This window comes from Mercenaria mercenaria, chromosome 1, assembly GCF_021730395.1.
Source record: "Mercenaria mercenaria strain notata chromosome 1, MADL_Memer_1, whole genome shotgun sequence".
In the NCBI taxonomy this organism is placed as follows: domain Eukaryota; kingdom Metazoa; phylum Mollusca; class Bivalvia; order Venerida; family Veneridae; genus Mercenaria; species Mercenaria mercenaria.
In genome coordinates this window covers 108,621,473-108,645,257 of record NC_069361.1, presented here as the reverse complement: position 1 = coordinate 108,645,257, position 23,785 = coordinate 108,621,473, and the positions used below count along the sequence as shown (strand labels likewise).

The window sequence follows — 23,785 nt, the reverse complement described above, 5'->3', positions numbered from 1 at the left end:
AGATACAGTCATAAATGTGGCCTCTAGAGTGTTAACAAGCTTTTCCTTTGATTTGATCTTGTAACCTAGTTTTCGACCCCACCTGATCCAGATTTGAACTTGACCTATAGATCATCAAGTTCAACATTCTGACCAAGTTTCATTAAGATATGGTCATAAATGTGGCCTCTACAGTGTTAACTAGCTTTTCCTTTGATTTGACCTGGTGACCTAGTTTTTGATCCTACATGACCCAGATTCAACCTGGACCTTGAGACCAACAAGATTAACATTCTGAACAAAATTCATGAAGATACAGTCATAAATGTGGCCTCTACAGTGTTAAAAAGCTTTTCCTTTGATTTGACCAGGTGCCCTAGTTTTTGACCCCACATTACCCAATATTGAACTCATCCAAGATTTTATTTAGAGTAATATTCTGATCAAGTTTCATTAAGATTGGGCCGAAATTATGACCTCTAGAATGTTAACAAGCTTTTCCTTTGATCTGACCTGGTGACCTAGTTTTTGACCCCAGATGACCCTATATCATACTCGTCCAAGATTTTATTGAGAGTAACATTCTGACCAAGTTTCATTAAGATTGGGCCAAAATTGTGACCTTAGAGTGTTAACAAGCTTTTCCTTTGATTTGACCTGGTGATCTAGTTTTTGACCCCAGATGACCCAATATCTAACTCGTCCAAGATTTTATTGAGGGTAATATTCTGACCAAGTTTCATTAAGATTGGGCCAAAATTGTGACCTCTAGAGTGTTAACAAGCTTTTCCTTTAATTTGACCTGGTGACCTAGTTTTTTACCCCAGATGACCCAATATATCGAACTCATCCAAGATTTTATTGAGAGTAATATTCTGACCAAGTTTCATTAAGATTGGGCCAAAATTGTGACCTCTAGAGTGTTAACAAGGTTTTCCTATGATTTGACCTGGTGACCTAGTTTTTGAACCCAGATGACCCAATATCGAACTCGTCCAAGATTTTATTGAGAGTAATATTATAACTAAGATTTATTAAGATTGGGCCGAAATTGTGACCTCTAGAGTGTTAACAAGCTTTTCCTTTGATTTGACCTGGTGACCTAGTTTTTGACCCCAGATGACCCAGTATCGAACTCGTCCAAGATTTTATTGAGGGTAACATTTTGACCAAGTTTCATTTAGATTGGGTCAAAATTGTGACCTCTAGAGTGTTAACAGTCAAATTGTTGACGATGGACGGACGACAGACACAGGGCGATCACAAAAGCTCAACATGTGCGAATATTTTTAAACGCGATGAACAGGTTATATGCATGTGGAATAATTTCACGTTGGTGGAGCCCGAGTTAATTATTCTACATGGCGTATAACCGATTTGGAGATGATTAAAAGAAAACAATTCAGAGTTAAGATGTACAAGAAAACAATGAACCACAAAGTCATAAGCCAGAGTGATCAAATTTCCAAGAATCGTAACAACGACCATGGTAAATCAGACAATAAACCAAAATAAAGCATTGTTTATCTTCATTCTAACATGCTCAGTAAAACATGAATGATAAAAAATTATTCTGAATTTCATCTAAGTTGTAATGAACAGGAAATCAGGTGGTTAATTTATGTCATAATGTTCTCTCACAATTGTGCGCTGCAAACGTTGTATATCATAGAATATAAAACGTTTGACTTCCTATATTATACATGTATGTAATAAAGTTATTGTTAACAGTCAAAGCGGCCAGGTAGAAATATATACTATACAAGAGGGCCATGATGGCCCTAAATCGCTCACCTGTTATCATTGCACTTGAGGACAAGGTCCTCAGAAAAAATATCTAAGTCCAAAGGACAGGAACAACAAAGGGAAGAAATTTAACCAAAAAGAAATTTTTTTTTTTAAAAGGTACAGATATGTCAAAATACACCTAAAAATTGGAGGTACCATCCATGTTGTACCACAGAAAAGTGGTCTTGGTTTTTCCCTACAGCCAGTAATAAAAAAGTTACTAAAAATAAGCTATTTATAGTAATGTAAAAGGGAAGTAATTAAAAAGAAAATTATTGTAAGTGAACAAAAGAAGGATCTGCCAAATAAATCTGTTGATATTAATGAAATTTCAGATCTGTATCTTCATTAGTTATGGAGATATACCCATTTTAATTTGAAATAAAGGGAGGTATTTTGACATAAAATTAGTCCATAGTTATCTACCCTGATTGGGTCAGTCCATCTAATGACAATAATGAAATTTCAAATAAGTCCTATAAGTACTTACTGATATAAATTCATTTTGATTACAATCAGGGGAGGTAATCAGATATAAAATAACTCTGGAACCTACAATTGGATCTGATTTGTCATGGAATCCAAGATTTATTGTTGTTGAAGATATTTTGGAAGTTTGTATCAAATCAAACCATAAATGAAGTCTCTATATGGCTGCAAAAGCCAAAATAACCAATTTTGGACCTTTAGGGGGCCATAACTCTGGAACCCATGAGGGAATCTGGCCAGTTCAAGAAAGGAACCAAGATCTTGTGGTGATACAAGTTGTGTGCAAGTTTGGTTAAAATCAAATCATAAATGAAGCTGCTATTGTGCAGACAAGGTCAAAATACCTAATTTTGGCCCTTTCAGGGGCCATAACTCTGAAACCCATTATGGGATCTGGCCGGTTCAATAAAGGAACTGAGATCTTATGACGACACAAGTTTTGTGCAAGTTTGATTAAATTCAAATCATAAAGAAGCTGCTATTGTGCAGACAAGGTCAAAATAGCTAATTCTGGCCCTTTCAGGGGCCATAAGTCTGGAACCCATATTGGAATCTGGCCAGTTCAAGAAAGGAACCAAGATTTTAAGGTGATACAAGTTGTGTGCCAGTTTGGTAAAAATCTAATCAAAAATAAAGCTGCTATTTTGCAGACAAGGTCAAAATAGCTAATTTTGGCCCTTTCAGGGGCCATAACTCTGGAACCCATATTGGGATCTGGCCAGTTCAAGAAAGGAACCGAGATCTTATGGTGATACAAGTTGTGTGCAAGTTTGGTTAAAATAAAATCATAAATGAAACCACTATCGTGCAGACAAGAAATTGTTGACGGACGGACGGACTGAAGAAGGGTGATCACAAAAGCTCATAATGTTGTGTCGCGCCTAGCTCCAAAAGTATTTGACCTAGAGTCACAAAACTTTACAGGAATGCTGGTCAGCATGTGTAGTTGTGCACCTATGGTTTCGCGTCTGGATTCATTCAGTCATGTAGGAGTTATGGCCCCTGACTTTGTTAAAATTAGTCATTTTAGTGTTGTGTCGGGCCTAGCTCTGAAAGTATTTGATGTAGAGTCACAAAACTTTACAGGAATGTTGGTCAGCATGTGTAGTTTTGCACCTGGAGTTTCACGTCCAGATTCATTCAGTCAAGTAGAAGTTATAGCCCCTGACTTAGTAAAAAATTGGTCATTTTAATGTTGTGTCGCACATAGCTCCAAAAGTATTTGACCTAGAGTCACCAAAGTTTACAGGAATGTTGGTCAGCATGTGCAGTTGTGCACCTGGGGTTTTGCGTCCGGATTCATTCAGTATTGTAGGAGTTATGGCCCCTGTCCTTTGTCATGTAGTGGGGGCATCTGTGTCCCATGGACACATTTCTAGTTTCTCCTTATGTCTGTAATTAATAGATGGATTTGCTTCAAACTTAAAATAGTTATTCCTCAGCATCACCCACATCATATGGCACAAGGGCCATAACTCTAACACCAATATTTCATAAATTATCCGCCTTTTTACTTAGAATCCGGGTTAAAGTTTCGATGCACTTTCACTCTATCTTAATTATTACGAAATGGATGTGATTCAAACTGAAAGTAGTTGTTCCACATCATCTCCCACATCATATGACACAAGGTCCATAACTCTGGTACCAATGTTTAATGAATTATCTCCCACTTTAACTTAGAATTTCAGTCCATATTATACATTTTCGTTGATTGTGTTTTTGTTATTTTAACTTTTATCTTCAAGAACAGAATGTAAGTGGAGGTATTAATTACTTTTAGTCATAGCTGAAGCTGTCTCAGCATCAGCTTACTGGACTTGAACAAATGTTGTGCAGATTTCCTTTCTTAGAAGAGATATATCAAGGAGATATAAGCTTGCTTCGGAGTAATTTTAATGACATCATTAAGTTGTGATCCTTAATTGTAGTTTCATTATTAGTGATACGGCTTTTGCCAGGGTACTTCACGACATATATGCTGTTTCTTGCATACCAGACGGGGATTTCCGGTATTTTTACCGGTGCTGGAAAAATCCATCTTACACCCCGGGGTGTAAGATGACTCTCGTTCTTTAAATGACGTATTACGAACTACATATATGTAGAAGATTTATGTAGTTATTTATATTTTATTTTATTCTTTCTCCAAAGCTTCAGAACTCGCTAAGATTGATAGAAATGTTCTAATGAAGAGAATGAATTATCACATTGGTAGTGCATTTACTGTGCATTTTCATACTGATCCTACATTTGTGTATCATCTAAGCACTTGCATATTACAAACAGGCATGAGTCAGCAAGCAAGGAGGAAGTCTGTCCTGTATGTCAGAAGACATTTCCTCTTCAAATACTCACTGTACATGCTGCCAGTTGTGGGGATCCTTGTTATGCAGAGGCTGGTCAGAGTTTAGTGCTCAGCAACACTAACAGGTACAGTCAAATGATTAATTCATTGTCATTGTTGTACATTTTATATAACAGTTAATTAACACTCTACCCCCTCCTGTCCAGACCGTCACATTGCTATAAACTATGGGATTTGAAATACTTCCTTGGATCTTGTAATGGGCAGTTTGTGGAAATTTTAATGGGCCATAAGTGATACAGGGCCGTCTTGGTCCTCTTGTTACCGGAGTTACAACCCTATATTACTTTACGCCTAATAGATCTATACTGTACTGTACTGAACAAATCTTGAGAGTCCAACTCATCACACACTGTTGGAAGGATTTACCTCAAACATTGACAGATGAACACCCTTGATGTGTCTCTCACAAAATTAACTAAAACTTTTACTGTATTGCATTGTAGTTATAAACAAAAATGTTCAGCTTTCTGAAATAGTGTTTTTCTTCAGACAAAGATATAGACTGGGAGGGCATACATGTGTTAGGGACACGATTACAGTTCTTTCTTAGCTGTTTTGAAAAAAATGTCACTACGTCTGTGGTCTGACTGCAAAATAATTTACAGCAGTAGTCATTCTAGTAGTCTTTATTTGATGAGCTGTTAATGTAAAATTAAGTTAATAAATTTGGTCGCTTTAGCTTTGTGTGAAAAAAGAAGGGTCGTTGTATTGTATGCAATTCGATTTAGATAAAGACTGTTGCAAACCTGCCCAGAATTATATGTTAATTATATGCCCCTTTCCTGTTTTTAAAACACTCTTGTTTAAGAAAGACTGAAAGTGGAATGAGTAAGTATGATATATACAAAAATAGAATGCTTCAGTTTGGCACAAACTATTTCTTTCCATCAAGAGTAACTGCTGTCTAAAGATTAGTTTGTGTGTCTAGGTAAAATTGAATCATCACAATTACTAACAGTAATGTTTACTTTTACATTCCTGTATAGAACACTGTTGGAGGAATTTGATAAAAAAAGACGGGAAATAGATGACAGAACAGAAAGTCCATGGAATATTAATGTTGTGAGACGACTGTTTATTTCAACAGCTGTTGAACAACTTGAAGAGGCTGATGCTCAGGACTGGCAGAAAACTATCAGAGTTCATTTCATTGGTGAAGAAGGGGTTGACGCAGGAGGACTGCTTAGAGAATATTTCACACTACTGTTTAAGGAGACAGATGTATTTGAAGGGAACACATTTAGTTTGAAGCCAAATCTGTTGGAAAAAAAAACAGTATTGTCTTATTGGGAAGGCTGTTGCAGTGGCGGTTCTCAACGGCCATCCAGGCCCAAGGTGCCTAAACAGATATATTGCTGCATATATCTTAGAAGGGAGAGAGCCAGATTTCAGAACTCTGGAGAAAGATGAAATTCAGCGAGAAGATGTAAGAGCTGTGATAAAGCAGGTATTTTATCTTGACTTACTCAAAGAATGAGAGCTGTCGTCTTCAAGTTTTCAAGGGTATCCAATTGCTCAAATAGATCACTCAGTATAGAATTTAAATAAATCTGTTCCTAAAAGACATTCTTTTATCTTGGTTCAATATCCAGAATACTAGTATGAACTATGAAAACAGCATTCCCATGATAAACAGTCATATTATATGGAACAATTCAAATATAAGAAGTAGTAATGAAACAGTATTTTTTTAAAGAATGATATGATAAAGTGAACAGATATGTCGAACAATTATATGACTTTAGGTCAAACAGTTTTTGTTTCTTTTGAAAAGGCACTGCAAATGTACAATTTTTCTACACATAGTTTCTTGAACTACATAAAATTATTCATGCCATATCTGCTTTTAAGACATTAAAGTTAAGAGAAGAAATAATAACACAAAATAGAGATGAAACTTTAATGGAAAGCCAAGAAAATGAAATATCCAAATAAAATCTTATATAATATACAAATAAAAAATACGAAAGAAGAAATAATTCCCCCACTAAGAAAATGGGAAAGACTTACTGAAAAAGAAAGTAAACAAAAATTGAAGAAAATATTTTCAACCCCTTTTGTGTCAACAATCGATACTACATTGAGAAACTTCCAATACAAATTCCTAATGAGATTAATTCCAACCAATACATACCTATATAAATGTCAGCTAACATCATCAAGACTATGTGATTTTTGCAATATGCATGATGAAACATTAGAACACATTTTTTGGGGGGAATTCTCAGTTGCACAAAATATGTGGAGTTAACTTAGCGATTACTTAAAAACAAAAAGCATCGATATAAATTTCAATCTTCGGAAAAATTGTTTTGGTATACAAGAACAAGGTTTAACAAATGCCGCTATAAATTTTATAATTATTCTTTGCAAGTTTTATTTTCTGCAAATGAAAAATTGTAAAACAATCCCAAAAATAGAAAGTTTTTATAAGATCTTAGAAAACAGAATCTTATTGGAAAAAGAAACAGCTTTTAGAAAGGAAAAACTAGACCTCTTCAAACGGAAATGGCAGATTCCTTTGACATCTCATTACTTTTTTGTCTCTCAATTGTTCAATCTTTTAAACATCTACAACAGTGTAAAAGATGATACAATCATTACTTCACCCCCCCCCCCCACCACCACCACCACCCCCACCTTTTTTATCCTTTTGACATAGTCCTTTTCATGTTATTTTATTTCTAAACTCTTCTATTAAGTGGGATAGCAACAAAAATATCATTAATTTTCTTTACATTTCATATTATTAAATACATGATATTTAAACCTAAATTGAAAATAAGACTATGTTAACCATATTATTGTCAAGTTTATGTATATATATATGAACAGTATCTTTAAGTATCGTGTATAAAAAAAAAAGGGGGTTGCCCGCAAGGGACCTAAAATAAAAAAAAATGTATGGCCCTTGTTAGTCCCCTACAGGTCTCGTGGGATGGGACTAGAGATTTGCCCATTATGTGTACTTGCATCAAAAATGGATCCTGCAATAACTTCAACACTGTCATAAGTACATAGTAAAAAAGAATACAAGTAGTGGGATGTGTGTAAATAATGCAAAACATTTTTTGGCCTAGCAATGTCAATGTTAATTGAAAGTCACTTTCTGAATACTCATATGTACATAGTGCAAATTGCAAGATGCATACTTTTCTTTGCATGGATGAAATGTCTCTCATGCAAAAACAGGATAACTGATGTGTTATGCAAGAAAAGCATTCTATTCATATGTGTAAGTTGGTTAGTTTCAGGTCATCTCTTGTTTCCAGCTTGACCTCCATTTTAGCTGGACTATATGAAGTATAAGGAGAGCTGTCCTACTGGGTCACCAGCTCAAATCAAAGGAAAAGCTAGTTAACACTCTAGAGGCCACATGTATGACCATACCATAATAAAACATGGTTAGAATATTTATCTTGATGATCTTTATGTCAAGTTCATATCTGGGTCAGATTGGGTCAAAAACTAGGGCACCAGGAGGTCAAATCAAAGGAAAAGCTTGTAACACTAGAGGCCGTATTGATAACCTGTTTCTTCATGAAACTTGGTCAAAATGGTAACCTTGATAATCTTTAGGTCAAGTTCGAATCTTGGTCATATGGAATGTGACCTACTGACCTACTTCTTTGTTTTTTTAAAATTTGGTCGACATGTACAGTTTGGCACACCTATCTTAAAAATGACTTCATTGACCATGAATGTGACCTACTGACATTCTTTCTTCAGGTGAGTGATACAGGGTCTTCAGGTTAAAGTTTTGATGCACTTTCACTCTAATTCTGTTAATAATAAATGGATTTCATTCCTATTAAAATAGTTGCTCAACATCATCACCCACATCATATGACACAAGATGCATAACTTGGGCATAAATTTTTCATGAATTATGTCTCCTTTTACTTAGATTTAAAGGTTAGTTTTGATGCATTTTCGGTTATTACAAAATGCATTTGATTCAAAGTTGAAGTAGTTGTTCCTTATCATCACCCTCATCATATGACACAAGATGCATAACTCTTGCATCAATATTTTATGAATTACACCCCCATTTGCTTAGAATTATATTTATATGGTGTTTTCAGCTCACCTGAGCATGAGGTGCTCAAGGGTTAGCTTTTTTGGTCTGTGATTGTCAGGCGTCTTCCATCCGGTGTCAGTCATCTGTTAACACCTCTCAGCTTAAACCACCAGTCCAATTTTGATGAAACTTAAGAAGTATGTCAATGAATCTCATTGAAATATAGTCAAAGAAATGAATTCCATACATGAAAAACATAAAAAAAATTCCTTGTCAAAAACCACAGGAGCTAGGGCTTTGATATTTAGTATGTGGCATCATCTAATGGTCCTTTAACAAATTTGTTCAAATTATCCCCTTAGATTCTGTCCAGTGAACCGCTACCTAGATTGTGCAAATTATGATTCTCGGAAATGCCTGTTTACACTATAAAAGATGTAGGCCCAATTACGTAGGTGAGCAATTAAGGTTATTCATGACTCCTGTTTAATTTCAGATTGAAGATGCAACTCTAGAAAGTATTGGTGATGTGTTTAACGAGACTATGTCATTTCTGCAGGAAACTGGGTACAGCCAGGTCCTGACTTTTACCAACAAGAGTCAAGCTGTTTCTGCTCTGAAAGGACACTTTCTACTCTATCGATTTATGGCACCTATTAATCAGTTCGTGGAAGGTAAAAGTATTCTCTTCTTAGTTTTGATAGGCAAAACATCATTAGATGAACTGTAAATGTTGAAAAAGAAGCTGTTGCAGAAATGGTTCATTTGACTTATTTATTTTACATTGACAATGGTGAAAGTTATGGCCATCTTTACCTTATTTAAAGATTCTCATGGAAGTTTCACACATTTTCAGAAATGAAAAAAGGTTATAGGCATGCTGGTATGTCTGTAAAGTCATTATTACGAGTGATTGCTTTCATTGGTTGAGTATGATGTCTTAATGACAGCTCTTGTTATGAATTTGTAGGTCTCAAACTACACGATGTTCTGAAACTCCTACAACAACATACTGAGGAAGCTATGAACTACTTTTGTGAAGATTTAGACCCTAAGGCAGATGATGTTGTGTTGTTCTTTAAGCCTAGCTTCTCGTCTGTTGCTGAAGAAAAATCCATAGAAGAAGTGATCATTTACAATTGGAATAAATTTCTCAAGAAAATTGAAAGTAAGTAGTTGTATGCTTATTTCAAAACAGATATCCATATTGAATAGGCAGTTATTTTGTTATGATGTTTCAATAACATCCTTAACAGGATAATTAGCCCAATAGGATAGATGCCACTTAATGTTTTAGGCAGAATAGGTCAGAGATCAAGGTCACCATGACTGACTATGAAAACAGTTCAATTTTGTTTTCGCATGGTAATTTGAATATTATTTGACCCTGGGACTTCAATTTTCTTAGGATGATTGGTCCATTTTAGTAGAAGACACCTATTGGTATAGGCCTATTAGATCAAAATTGAAAGTCACAATGACCTTGACCTTTAAAGCAGTTTTTAGCTCACCTGTCACATAGTGACAGGGTGAGCTTTTGTGATCGCCCTTCGTCCGTCCGTTCACAATTTCTGGTGAACAAGATAGAGATCACATTTTGCAGGCAATTTTGATCAAACTTGTACAAAACTTGTATTGGCGTGATATCTCAGTTCCTTTCGAAAATTGGCCAGATCCCATCATGGGTTCTAGAGTTATTGCCCCTTAAAGTGCCAGAATTTGCTATTTTTGTGCATCAACAATTTCTTGTCTGCACAATAGTGGTTTCATTTATGATTTTATTTTAACCAAACTTGCATACGACTTGTATCACCATAACATCTTGGTTCCTTTCTCGAACTGGTCAGATCCCGTTATGGGTTCCAGAGTTATGGTCCCTGAAGGGCCAAAGTTAGCTTTTTTGACCTTGTCTGCACAATAGCAGCTTTATTTATGATTTGATTTTTACCAAACTTGCACACAACTTGTATCACCATAAAATCTTGGTTCCTTTCTTGAACTGGCCAGATTCCTTCATAGGTTCCAGAGTTATGGCCCCTGAAAGGGTCAGAATTGGTTATTTTGACCTTGTTTGCACAATAGCAGCTTCATTTATGATTTGAATTTAACCAAACTTGCACACAACTTGTATCACCATAAGATCTTGGTTCCTTTCTTGAACTGGCCAGATTCCATCATGGGTTCCAGAGTTATGGCCCCTGAAAGGGCCAGAAATAACTATTTTGACCTTGTCTGCACAATAGCAGCTTCATTTATGATTTGAATTTAACCAAACTTGCACAAAATTTGTGTCGCCATAAGATTTAGGTTCCTTTTTTGAACCAACTAGATCCCGTAATGGGTTCAAGAGTTACGGCCCCTGAAAGGGCCAAAATTAGCTATTTTGACCTTGTCTGCACAATAGCAGCTTCATTTATGATTTGATTTTAACCAGACTTGCACACAACTTGGCAGATCCTTCTTTTGTTCACTTACAATATTTTTTTTAATTACTTCCCTTTTATGTTACTATAAATAGCTTCTTGTGACCTCTCTAGAGGCCATATTTTTCAATGGATCTTCATGAAAATTGGTTAGAATTTTTGTCTTGATGATATCTAGGTCAGATTCAACACTGGGTCACATGAGCTCAAAAACTAGGTCACAATGTCAAATAACAGAAAAAAACGACGTCATACTCGGTTTAAAACTGGGTCATGTGGGGACAGGTGAGCGATTCAGGACCATGATGGTCCTCTTGTATTTTAAGTTTATATAAAACAATTTCCGAAAATAATGACCAAAATGGAAACTGGCGGTTTAACGCGAGTTCAAACCCTGAAATTCGCTTAAAATGTTTTTCTTGTTGTGTTGTTGTTGTTTTTACATTGTGTTTCTTCATTTGTATAAACAACACGAGTAATATATATATATTTTTTAAGGATTAATTTCACTTTGTTGTTACTATGAATAACTTATATGATAACTTTTTTATAATCGGTGTTGTTATAACATATTGTATATATAGTACACTATTGTTTATACATCATTGACAGATATCATTCATGTTATACTGCAGTAGAGAAAATTAGGTGCCTTCCAGTAGGGGACTTTGTATTGTATGGAAATACTTCATTCACTTGTTTTGTATAACAGTACTTCATTGACTTTTTATCAACATCTTTCAGAGGGCAAAGTAACTACACCATGGGTAGATTTACATGTAGAAGATGCAACCGAGCAAGAGGTCACTCTCAGTATTGGTCACGCCTTGCAGGCGCTTCTGGGGTGTACGAGAATCCCTTTGAACATAGACTGCGGTTTAATCGAATTCGACCATATCTCCTGTCATTTACCAAAGGTGAACACGTGCGCACCATCGATAACATTTTCTCGAACAAGAGATCTACAGAATTACAGTTTATTCGAGGAAACTATGATGAATATTATTGTGTGTTCTTATGGCTTTGGCTCAGCTTAATTCGATGGATATTTTATGTCGTGAACATCAAATCATAGAAAGAAAACGTTTAAACTGAAGAGACCACATTTTTGGTCCAATCCTAATGAAAATGGACCAGAATATTTTTCCCATGAAATAACTAGGTCAAACATGTTAATGTTTACTGTTTGGTGTGTTTCAATATTGTTTACTATTGGTACTGTTATGGTGTGTTTCTCTTGTGAGCGAACTAGGGCTATCTTGGCCCTGTTGTTTTTAGAATTACAGCCCTTTGTTTTACTGTAAATAGATAATATTGTTACTTTTTTATTACTGGCTGTATGGAAAAATCAAGACCACTTCTCTGTGGTACAATCAATTTTTATGCCCCCACTTTTTTGGGGAGAGGGCATATAGATTTGCCCTTGTCCGTCCGTCAGTCCGTCCTTCCGAGAATGTTGTGTCGTGCCTAGCTCCAAAAGTATTTGACGTAGAGTCACAAAACTTTACAGGAATGTTGGTCAGCATGTGTAGTTGTGCACCTATGGTTTCGCGTCCAGATTCATTCAGTCATGTAGGAGTTATGGCCCCTGACTTTGTAAAAATTGGTAACTTTAGTGTTGTGTCGCGCCTAGCTTCAAAAGTATTTGACGCAGAGTAACAAAACTTAACAGGAATGTTAATCAGCATGTGATATATGAGTTATATATGAAAAAATACTTCAGAAATTATCAGGTCATATTTCCTACACAGTTCTATTATATTTACCTGATGACCCAAAGTGATAAGGGTCACCGGACTGTAACCTTGACCTACTTCCTTGTTTTTAGCTCACCTCAGGTGAGTTTTTGTGATCGCTCTATGTACGACGTGTGTCTGTCGTCTGTCAACATTTAGCTTGTGTATGCGATAGAGGCTGTACTTTTATGCCCCCAGCATCTACTGATGCTGGAGGCATATAGTGATTGTCCTGTCCGTTCGTCCATCCATACGAGGTTAACCAAGTGGTACCATTTCATCTAGCATCAATACCCCTAACAAGAATGACTTGATACTAATGCAGATGTAACCTGTAAACATTCCTCATCTTCAGACATCACCTGAACTCGACCTGGTTTCGGACTTAGATTGCTTTGTACCGACAAGGATTTCACCGGGGGCATCAAGCGTTTATTGAACGCAGCTCCTTGTTTCAGCTGATCTTCATGAAATTTTGTCAGAATGATTACCTTGATGAAATCTAGGCCAAGTTTGAAAATTGGTCATTTGGGGTTAAAAACTAGGTCACTAGATTAAATCAGAAAAACCTTGTGTATGTGACAGAGGCTGTATTTTTCAATTGATTTTCATGAAATTTGGTCGGGATGTTTGCCTTGATGAAGTCTAGGCAGTTTGAATATGGGTCATCTGGGGGTAAAAGACTAGGTCACTAGGTCAAATCGGAGAAAAACCTTGTGTATGCGATAGAGGCTGTATTTTTCAACTGATTTTCATGAAATTTTGTAAGAATAATTACCTTGATGAGATCTAGGTCAAGTTCAAAAATGGGTAATACGGGGTCAAAAACTAGGTCACAAGGTCAAATCAATGAAAAACCTTGTGTATGTGACAGAGGCTGTATTTTCCAATTGATTTTCATGAAATTTGGTCGGGATGATTGCCTTGGTGAAGTCTAAGCAGTTTGAATATGGGTCATCTGGGGTAAAAGACTAGGTCACTAGGTCAAATCGGAGAAACCCCTTGTGTATGCAATAGAGGCAGTATGTTTCAAGAGATTTTCATGAAATTTAATCAGAATGATTGTTTGATGAAATCTAGGTCGAGTTTGAATAGCATCGGAATAGTAGTCAGAACGGTGACAGCTCAGGTACATATCCCTTTTAAGGCCTCATTTTTGTGAGTTTGCTTACTAAATATGAATTTAATTATGTCAATTATTCAGTAAGAGCTAGGCTTTATTTTGATGCCCCAAAGATAGATAAAATTTGCAGAAATAAAAAAGATACAGGTAACCTCATTTTCTATCAGTTTATTATCAGAACCAGTATCAGTTAATCTGTATTTGGTAGTACATTTGTATATCTATATAGCATAAAGAATAAAAATCAATATGATGAAAGATAAAAAATATAATGTTGAAAATCATTTAATTTTTTGCTGTTTATAACTGCGTAAAAGGTCTATATTTAGAGTAACTAGCACTTCTCATTAACATGGCAGCCATCTTGAATAAATGTTTTTTTGCTGTTTATAACTGCATAAAAGGTCATTATATTTAGAGTAACTAGCACTTCTCATTAACATGGCAGCCATCTTGAATAAATGTTTTTCCCCACCAGTTGTTGGATTTTTAATGTACACCCCATACCCTCCCAAAATACATCAAATAAAAACTGCTTACCCAAAAACAAAGTTCAGTGAAAAAGGCCCAAATATCAACCGGACTTTGCACAGGAGTTTGCTGACCAGTGACATAAAACCATGTAAGACACAAGGTGATTATATCGCCAAGTTTCGTGTAAATTCTGTGATAAAAGTGTCTTATTCAAGATGTAAGTTACAAAAATAGTAAACAGATAATTGCTCACAGCAGCTGATCCCGTCAGTTTTAACTGGGTCAAGATCAAACTAAAAAAGTTATACATTTTCTGGTTATCTCTTCTCAAATGGGGAGAGATTTCATTGAAATCCGAGTCCATCTTCAACAATTGTGTAAATGAGAGGTCACAGTAATAACCAAATCTTGATGAAATTAGTGTCTTTGCATGCCTAGATAAAATCTAGGTTGAGTGTGTATATGGGTTGTTAGGATAAAAAAAATTCATGTGTTTGAAGGAAACTTATAAGGTCATATTTTTGACCCAATCTTGAGGATGCTTGATCAGGATATTTGTCTGGTTGGAATTTGGGTCATGTATGATCAATAGCTAGGTCAAATCTTAGATAAAACTTTGATACACTTTAGGTCACATTTTGACTCGATTTAGATAAAATTTAATAAAGTTTGTCACAAATAGAAATACTCCATGCACAAGGGCAGAATGTCGAGTCTGCCTTATGTCTAATAAAGTAACATTTATACTTTTTTTGCAGCGTCAAACTGTTTTACACAAGCACCTGTTTTGGCATATGGAATTTTTTTGGACCAATACAAGAAAAAAACTCCATATTTAAAGTCACACAAAACTCTACAAAGTAGAAATAAGTCAAAATATACCTAAAATTGTAACATGCATGTTGCAATACGGAAAAATGGTCTCAATTTTTCACCACGACCAGTAATATAAATGGTACAATACAACTTCTTTATAGAAATAACAAAGGGAAGTTAATCTCAAATTAAATTTGCCTCATGGTGTTGAACAAATGTACCAAGTTGCATCAAAATCCCTCTGCATGGAGACGACATGCTCCAGACAATGTCATTCTTGTATCAGACCTTTGGCCTCTGTTATCTTTACCTTAGACCTAGGGACGTAGTTCTAACGCATGACACTCAATCTCAAAAATGGTGAGAAATAGTGTGGATTAACCTTTCTTTACAGACAAATACACAACTGCACGCGATTCCAATATACCCCCAGAGATACTCTTTAATTTATGTTACGGCCCTTTATTAAATTCTCTACAAAATTTGTATACGGCTTTGACTTTAACAGAGGTCTCATAGCAAATTCTTGTTTGGACTATTTTTAGCTCGACTTTTCGAAGAACAAGAGGGTCATGATGACCCTGAATCGCTCACCTGAGTAACATGAGCTACATGTTTCAAATGGCAAGCTGATGCTAAATATTAGAAAGTAGGTCAGTAGGTCACATTCATGGTCACTGAAAGTCAGTTTTAAGATCAGTGTGCAAAACTGTACAGGTCATCTAAATTTCAAGGCTGTATCTTAAAAAATTTGAACAATCTTCATAGAGGACCATTAGATGACGTCACATGCCAATTAGTATGGCTCTACGCCATGCGGTTTTGGACAAGAAGACGCACGCCGGATGCCGGACATTGAGCGGTCACAAAAGCTCACCATGAGCCTTTGGCTCAGGTGAGCTAAAAAGTAGAGCTATTGCACTCGCCCCGGCGTCGCTGTTGCCGTTGGTTAAAGTTTTTGATAAAGTCAAATATCTCTGTTACTATCAAAGCAATTGACTTCAAACTTAAAATATTATTTACTATCAAAGTCTACACCAGGAGAAACAATCGCCATAACTCTGATATGAATTTTGACAGAATTATGCCCCTTTTTAACTTAGAATTTTTGGTTAAAGTTCCTGATAAAGTCAAATATCTCTGTTACTATCAAAGCTATTGACTTGAAACTTAAAACACTTATTTACTATCAAAGTCTACACCAGAAGAAACAATCCCCATAACTCTGTTTTGAATTTTGACAGAATTATGCCCTTTTTAACTTAGAATTTTTGGTTAAAGTCAAATATCTCTGTTACTATTAAAGCTTTTGACTTGAAACTCAAAATAGTTATTTACTATCAAAGTCTACACCAGGAGACACAACTCCCATAACTCTGGTGTGAATTTTGACAGAGTTATGTCCCTTTTTAACTCGGATTTTTTTTTTTTACTGGCAAAGCTCTAATTCAGAGTCGAGCACTCAGAAGTGACAGCTCTTGTTCAGAAACCACTAGTTAGAATTGAACTTAACTTCATGGGAAGCTTCAGATGGGCATATTATCAGCTTTTTCCAGTTCAATGATTTCTCATAGTTATGACCCTTTACGATATTTCATGCCAAATTTTTGTCCATGCTATTTCTCAGATACCAAGGCTTTGAATTCAACCCAAATCTCATGGAAAGTTTCACTACCAAGAAGAGATGGGCTCAGCATGTTCCAGCTCAATAATTACTGCCCTTTATGACTATTTATGCACAAAAATCTTACGACCGTCAATATCATAGCACACAAGGGCTCTGTATTATCATCTGTTTACCAAAATTCTTGGAAATTTAATGAATACAAAAAATTTAATTTCAAGAGCAGACATGTATATAATGCGTTTTTCCTGCTAGACTTTTCATTGAGTTTTCCTGATTTTTAAGTAACAGTACTAAGACTTTGAGTGTATCATCACATTCACTACAGTTCAATCGCTTAAGGGAGTATCCATTGTTTCCAGCAATTTCCTCGTTATAAATTAAATGTTTACATGTTTTGTTCAACATACTTCACACAATCATTAAAAATGTCCATTCTAAAACACACTGAATCTTGGTTACGGATCGCATGTAAACCAGGGAGAAGTCGTTGTGGAATGATTTGCGTCTCTGGAACAGGCACTGAATTTACTTCTGCCAATCCCAACTCCTCTGCATCTACTCCATAGCTGTCAGCCTATATGTATGAGAAACATGCAACAAACGTTATCTATAAACATGGAATTACACAAAATCGAGTAACATCAACAGTAACAGTATTTCAGACATTGTCTACAAACTTGTACTATTACTGGGCAAGCTAAGTCATTTTCATTACTTATCCTCAGCATTTCATCAGTACTTTGTACAAAACTTCATTCAAGGAACTAACAATTTTCCTCGTTTGAACAGAGATTGGCGGTAAATAGACACAGAAAAAAATGCCAAACTAATCACTGGGAAATGCATCTTTCCTGACATGCCGGAACCAGGAGCAAACTTAGGCCTCATGTTTCCAAAGACTGAAGCTCTACTAATTGAGCTAACTGGGCAAGATAGGACTGATTAGTACTAGGAGTACTCCCTAGTATTTATAATGTACATGTATACATGTAGTTATGTATTACTCTGAAAATCCTAAGTGCAATATAGTACTACATACATGCAGTACTACCGTATAATGGATTCATTTAGCTTGATGAAAATTTTGGCAGCCTTCATGAATCGGTAAAAAATAAATGCGAATAATTTTACACTCCTTTCTCGCGTAAAACAAAGTCTTTATAAAAACTCTTTCCACAAGTTAATGTCCAATTTTCAGGTTATATGGTCATAACATGAGACATGTCCATAAGACAGCCAATGCTCGACTATTCGAATTATTGTCCCAGAAGCAGGAAAATGTTACCCTCAGTATCTGCATTAGTTTTGGAGATAGTAACTTGCATGCAAAACTTTAACCAGAAGTTTTATGTTCAAAAGGGGACATTATTTGACCAAAATGCATGTCAGAGTAATGGGACTTGATACTATCAACTAGTTTTATAACTCTTAAGTCACATGTGAAGTTTCAATTTAATATCTGCATTTGTTCTGCAGATAGTAACTTACACGCAAAACTTTAACCAGAATTTTCGAAGTCTAAAAGGGGCATAATTTGCCCAAAATACATGTCAGAGTTATAGGACTTGACCCAGTGAAGTTGGTAATTGATCTAGAAAAATAAAAAATAAGTTTCAAATAAATATGCCTTTTAGTAACAGCTGTATGTACTTGCACGCAAATCTTTAACCAGGATTTTCTAAGACCAAAGGGGGCATAATTTGGCCAAAATGCAGGTCAGAGTTATGGAACTTGATGCTATCAACTAGTTTTATAACCCCGAAGACACATGTGAAGTTTCAATACAATATATGCATTAGTTTCGGAGATAGTAACTTGCATGTAAAACTTACCCAGGATTTTCTAAGTCCAAAAGGGGCATAATTTGCCCAAAATACATGTCAGAGTTATGGGACATGACCTGGTGAGGTTGGTAATTGATCTAGAAAAAGAAAAAAATCAGTTTCAAATCTATTTGCCTTTTAGTAATAGCTGTATGTACTTGCATGCAAAACTTTAACCAGGATTTTCTAAGTCCAAAAGGGGGCATAATATGTCCAAAATGCAGGTCAGAGTTATGGGACTTGATGCTAAGTAGAATCTATGTATGAAGACATATTTCAGGAGTGAGATGATTATAGAATTTTCTGACTTCCCACACTTATTTCCCCTATACCAAAGGTGCATATGGCTGCCAAACAACTCTGCCTCAGGAAGAGCCATATAGATTTACTGAACTTCGTAAGCCCCAATCAGTCCAGAACTGTAATCATATCACTCTTATTTTAACTCGGATATTCTGTTAACTTACATCAATGTCTGGTTCAAGATCTTGGAGTTGATAACTCAACCAAAGTTGCATAGGACTCCTGTTACTTTCAGTTCTAAGAGGACGCCTCTGCATCGCTGCTAAAAATCTGTCTAGATGACTTTGAATCAGGGGGAGGTAAACAAAATGCAAAATCTGTAGGTGTAATTCCATATCTATAAGCAAAACACCCTGGTCTTCCATAAAGTGAAACAGGTTGTAGAATGTGACATTGACACCATTCCATAATTCTCTCCATAATCTTTCAATTCTAAAATGAATAAATACATAGTTTTGATGTAATTCAGTCAATATTTGCTGTAATACTTATCTTTTTCTACATAATTTGCTGTTTATACCACAGAGGATCTCAGTCTCTGTGAAAACTGTTACTCCTAACTGACAAAAATTGATTTGGACTGACAGAAAATCATGTAGTTTTCTGTTAAACTAGGAGGAACATTTGCATCTGCCTGTGTGTCAAAAGACTTAACATACAGATATATAGCAACAAAATTTAAAAATCTTCTTTTCTGATGCCACAAGGACCAGACCTTAGATATCTGGCATGTTAACATGGTCCAGTGGATCTGTAACGAGGTTATTCCAATCTTGACTCCTGTATTAAAGATGACCCTGCATGGGGAGATCACATGAGTTATATAGCAACAAATTTTAAAACTTGTCTCTGGAACTCCTGACCAGTTTAGATATTTAGCACGTAGCACTGTGTAACAGACCTCCATCAAGATTGTTCAGATCATGACCCTCGGGCCTTTGTTGACCTACATGTACTTCCTTGATCTTGCACATGATCACTGTTTATGCTGCCTAAAACCCTTCTTTGGACTGTCTGACTTTGCATTTAATGTAAAGTGTTTCCTAATGTATATATTTAACAACCTTTTTAGATTTAAAAATTTAAAATTAACTTTTGATAAAATCACAACTGTTGACAAACTACACGTTACTTTTTAAAATGTGCATGGAGAAAAGGTCTTAACAGATTTTTTAATTTCAAATCATTCTATTTGATTTTTGAATTTTAAACCTCTTAAGGACTTAACTGCAAGTTCTGATATAATTCTACAATGTAGAATTTGATAAGACTCCGATTTTTCAAAACTTCAGAATCATACTTGAGATTTTTGAGAAATTCAGCAAATAAGAATGATAGGGTCATGTGCTTGATTTTTTTGCTAGACTGATTTGAAAAAGACCTCGCGCAATTTTTCATAACAAGAGTCTATGGAAAAACGATAATTTTCATAATATTTTCGCAGATATAAATTTTTCGACAATGCAGATTTTGATTTAACTTCTCGCAGTTGTAAATAAACACTTGCCTATAATGTGCTGAAATAAAATGTATAGGTCCGTGTGCTTATTTTTGAGTTTTCTGACAATGATTAAAGTGAACTGAAGATTTCACACTAATTTAAAGACAAACTTTTGAATTATTTAACATGTCAGATGTTTTATTATCATATTTTAACTTGAGAAAGATAGCAACAGTGCATTTACATGTATAATAAATTTTCTCACAGGTTGCCATTCATAAAATGATTTACATTTCTATATACAGAATCCAGGCTTTATTCTATGTTTTCCTGATAAACGCCATCACGCAATCACTTCCTGTTTACCAAACGTGCAGAACTACCTTAAAACTATTAATTATGATATGAAACATTTTCGTTCTATAACTGTGGATTTTCTTTTGGCAGCTAGGCCAGAAAATAAAGAGGAAACTAGTGTACTTGTTCATTTCATAGGATTTCCATGCAAAATATTCACCTTTGGTTGTGTACACTACGTCCGGCAATGAACGGTTTGCTCTCAATACCCCTCTTTCTAAGCATGTGCTCAGCAACCAAGACATTTTCACCACCTTTATCTGATCGTACTCTATGTGGTAAACCGTAAGTTTGTACAGCCTCAAGGAAAGCATCAAGGACTGTCTGCGCTTTGTTGTTGTTGCTGACTTTTAAAAACACTGGCATTCTAGAGAAACCGTCTATTCCCCCATGTATAACCATACGCCATCTGAAATGAAAATACATCCCATAAAAAAAAAACATCTGAATTTAAAGATGGTCAATCACATTTAATCAACATTTTTTACTTTTTGTATATTCTGGTAGAGAATTATTTAAGGAACAAAAAGACCGATTACATAGAGTTAGATTCCTATTTGAAATGTATATTTTATTATTTTTATAAAATTTTGTAATTACTCCCCTTTAATATGAAAGTATATAAAAAGCTGGGTATTTCTTTTTATTTCGATACAATGTCTAGTTTTACATTTGCATTTGATAGACATATCAACTATTGAACAATCTAAACCAAAATGCAAGTTTTAAAGCTGTGTGTAGCTTCTGAATTCATTTATTTCCAATCTATCTTGGTTGCGCAACCAAGATAGGCAAAGGGAGGTAATAATAATTTTTCAAACTTGCGTTTCTAATTAATTCCATCTAAATACATAATTTTTAATGCAAATATTTTACAAATATATTACAATATGTCTAATATTTATACATTTCCTTAGGCAAAGTATGTTTATCAAATTTATACTTATGATAAAATAACTCTATCTTGGTTGGGCAACCAGGATAGGAAAATGAAATTTTAAAAATACCTCCTGTGAAAATCTAATTTGTATTAAGTGTTAAGTGAACATAAATGAGTGTAAATGATCAGATGCTGAAGTTTCGAACAAATCCGTTACATGGCCAAAATCTGATTATCCACCTTTAAAGCATCTTATTTTTATGGAGAATGGGGAAGATTATATTTCATGACAGGCACTACCAGTATTTCTATTTAAACTAGACACGGTAGATCCAGTAGAAAGTTATATGGTAGAGAAACTATTTTGTCAAGCATTCTAAACATGGTTCTACTGAAAATATGTTTTGCACATGTTTACCGTCTACATACCAGTCATATCACAGGCACTGTGCACATGCCACTCACATTCAAGATCTAAATCACCCTCACTTTTCTGAGTAACATGCATGTCAAGAAAAAACAAAGATAAATTTATCAGTAACTAGCTTTGTGCCAAATTGACACGTGTGTCCCCTAAACAGCAATCAGTTTTCTTGAATGCTAATTTTCATCAAATCTAGGGTCATAAACCAAGGCCTACTGCACGAAATTCAATGCTCATACCGCAGGTGACCAACTTATCATGATTATTAATATTTCTAAAAAGGTTTAACGAGCCTAGTCAAATAACACTCCAAACTATGGCCGATATAAGCTCAAAATAAATAATTCTCACTATGTTAAGGGGGATAACTATTGATGTTCCCAATTGAAAGGGGACTTAAACAAGAGCTGTCACAGGAGACAGCGCGCTCGACTATTTCGATGCTGGATAGTGAAACTGGGCACATCTGATGAAACTAGAGCTGTCACTGGAGTGTTTAATGACTCCAATTGTGGATGAAGATATTGCACAATAACCTGAGTCTATGTCAAAAATATCAACTTAAAGTAATAAGAGAGGTAAAGATAAAATGTATCAAAACACTATATAAGTATATCCTAAGCAAAAAGGGGCATAATTCATTAAATATTGGTGCCAAAGTTATGCAGCTTGTGTCATATAGTGTGGGTGATGATGTTGAACAACTATTTTAAGTTTGAATCAAATCCATTCAGTAATACCAAAGACAGAGTGAAAGTGCATTAAAACTTTAACCTAAAATTCTAAGTAAAAAGGGGGAATAATTAATGAAAAATTGGTGCCAGAGTTATGCACCTTGCGTCATATGGTGTGGGTGATGATGTTGAACAACTATTTTAAGTTTGAATCAAATCCATTCAGTAATAACAGAGACAGAGTGAAAGTGCATCAAAACTTTAACCTAAAATTCTAAGTAAAAAGGGGAAATAATTCATGAAAAATTGGTCCCAGAGTTATGCACCTTGTGTCATATGATGTGGGTGATGATGTTGAACAATTGTTTAAGTTTGAATCAGATCCATTCAGTAATAACAGAGATAGAGTGAAAGTGCACCAAAACTTTAACCTGAAATTTTAAGTGAAAAGGGGGGATAATTCATAAAATATTGGTGCCAGAGTTATGGCCCTTGTGTCAAATGATGTGGATGATGATGTTGAACAACTATTTTAAGTTTGAATCAAATCCATTCAGTAATAACAGAGACAGAGTGAAAGTGCACCAAAACTTTAACCTGAAATTATAAGTAAAATGGGGGAATAATTCATGAAATAATGGTGCCAGAGTTATGCACCTTGTGTCATACGATATGGGTGATGATGTTGAACAACTATTTTAAGTCTGAATCAAATCCATTCAGTAATAACAGAGGTAGAGTGAAAGTGCATCAAAACTTTAACCTGAAAATCTAAGTGAAAAGGGGGGATAATTCATGAAACATTGGTGCCAGAGTTATGGCCCTTGTGTCAGATGATGTGAATGATGATGAGGAATAAGTATTTCAAGTTTGTTTATTTAAAAAATTCAGAAAAAATCGCTTCTGATCCATTTTGCCAAAAATTTGCCCGTGGAATTTTTGCCAAATTTTTGTATGTGAAAATTCATTATGTTGTTAATATCTATGCCAAAATAGAAAAAAGTTCACCGAAGCGTTTTCGTAGTAAAACCGTTTG

At 35.2% G+C, this 23,785-nt stretch overlaps 3 protein-coding genes across 3 annotated transcripts in view; 2 read left to right on the top strand and 1 right to left on the bottom strand.

Moving 5' to 3' along the window:
- The window catches only part of LOC123527040 (RNA-binding protein 25-like), a 217,220-nt gene that overhangs the window by 185,146 nt on the left and 8,289 nt on the right, over nt 1–23,785 (top strand). The window lies entirely within an intron of this gene.
- Nucleotides 4,450–14,404, top strand: LOC123546668 (uncharacterized). The gene is made up of 5 exons (XM_053520263.1): nt 4,450–4,689; nt 5,614–6,074; nt 9,145–9,322; nt 9,619–9,816; nt 11,816–14,404. Exons 3-5 carry the CDS (start codon nt 9,193–9,195, stop codon nt 12,106–12,108), a joined length of 621 nt encoding a protein of 206 aa, XP_053376238.1. The 5' UTR covers nt 4,450–4,689; nt 5,614–6,074; nt 9,145–9,192; the 3' UTR covers nt 12,109–14,404.
- LOC123546669 (uncharacterized) lies at nt 17,055–23,510 on the bottom strand. Its single transcript, XM_053520240.1, has 3 exons — nt 20,932–23,510; nt 19,138–19,405; nt 17,055–17,421 (listed from the first exon to the last, which is right to left on the bottom strand). The coding sequence occupies exons 1-3, from the start codon at nt 21,213–21,215 to the stop codon at nt 17,233–17,235; spliced, it is 741 nt and encodes a 246-aa protein (XP_053376215.1). The 5' UTR covers nt 21,216–23,510; the 3' UTR covers nt 17,055–17,232.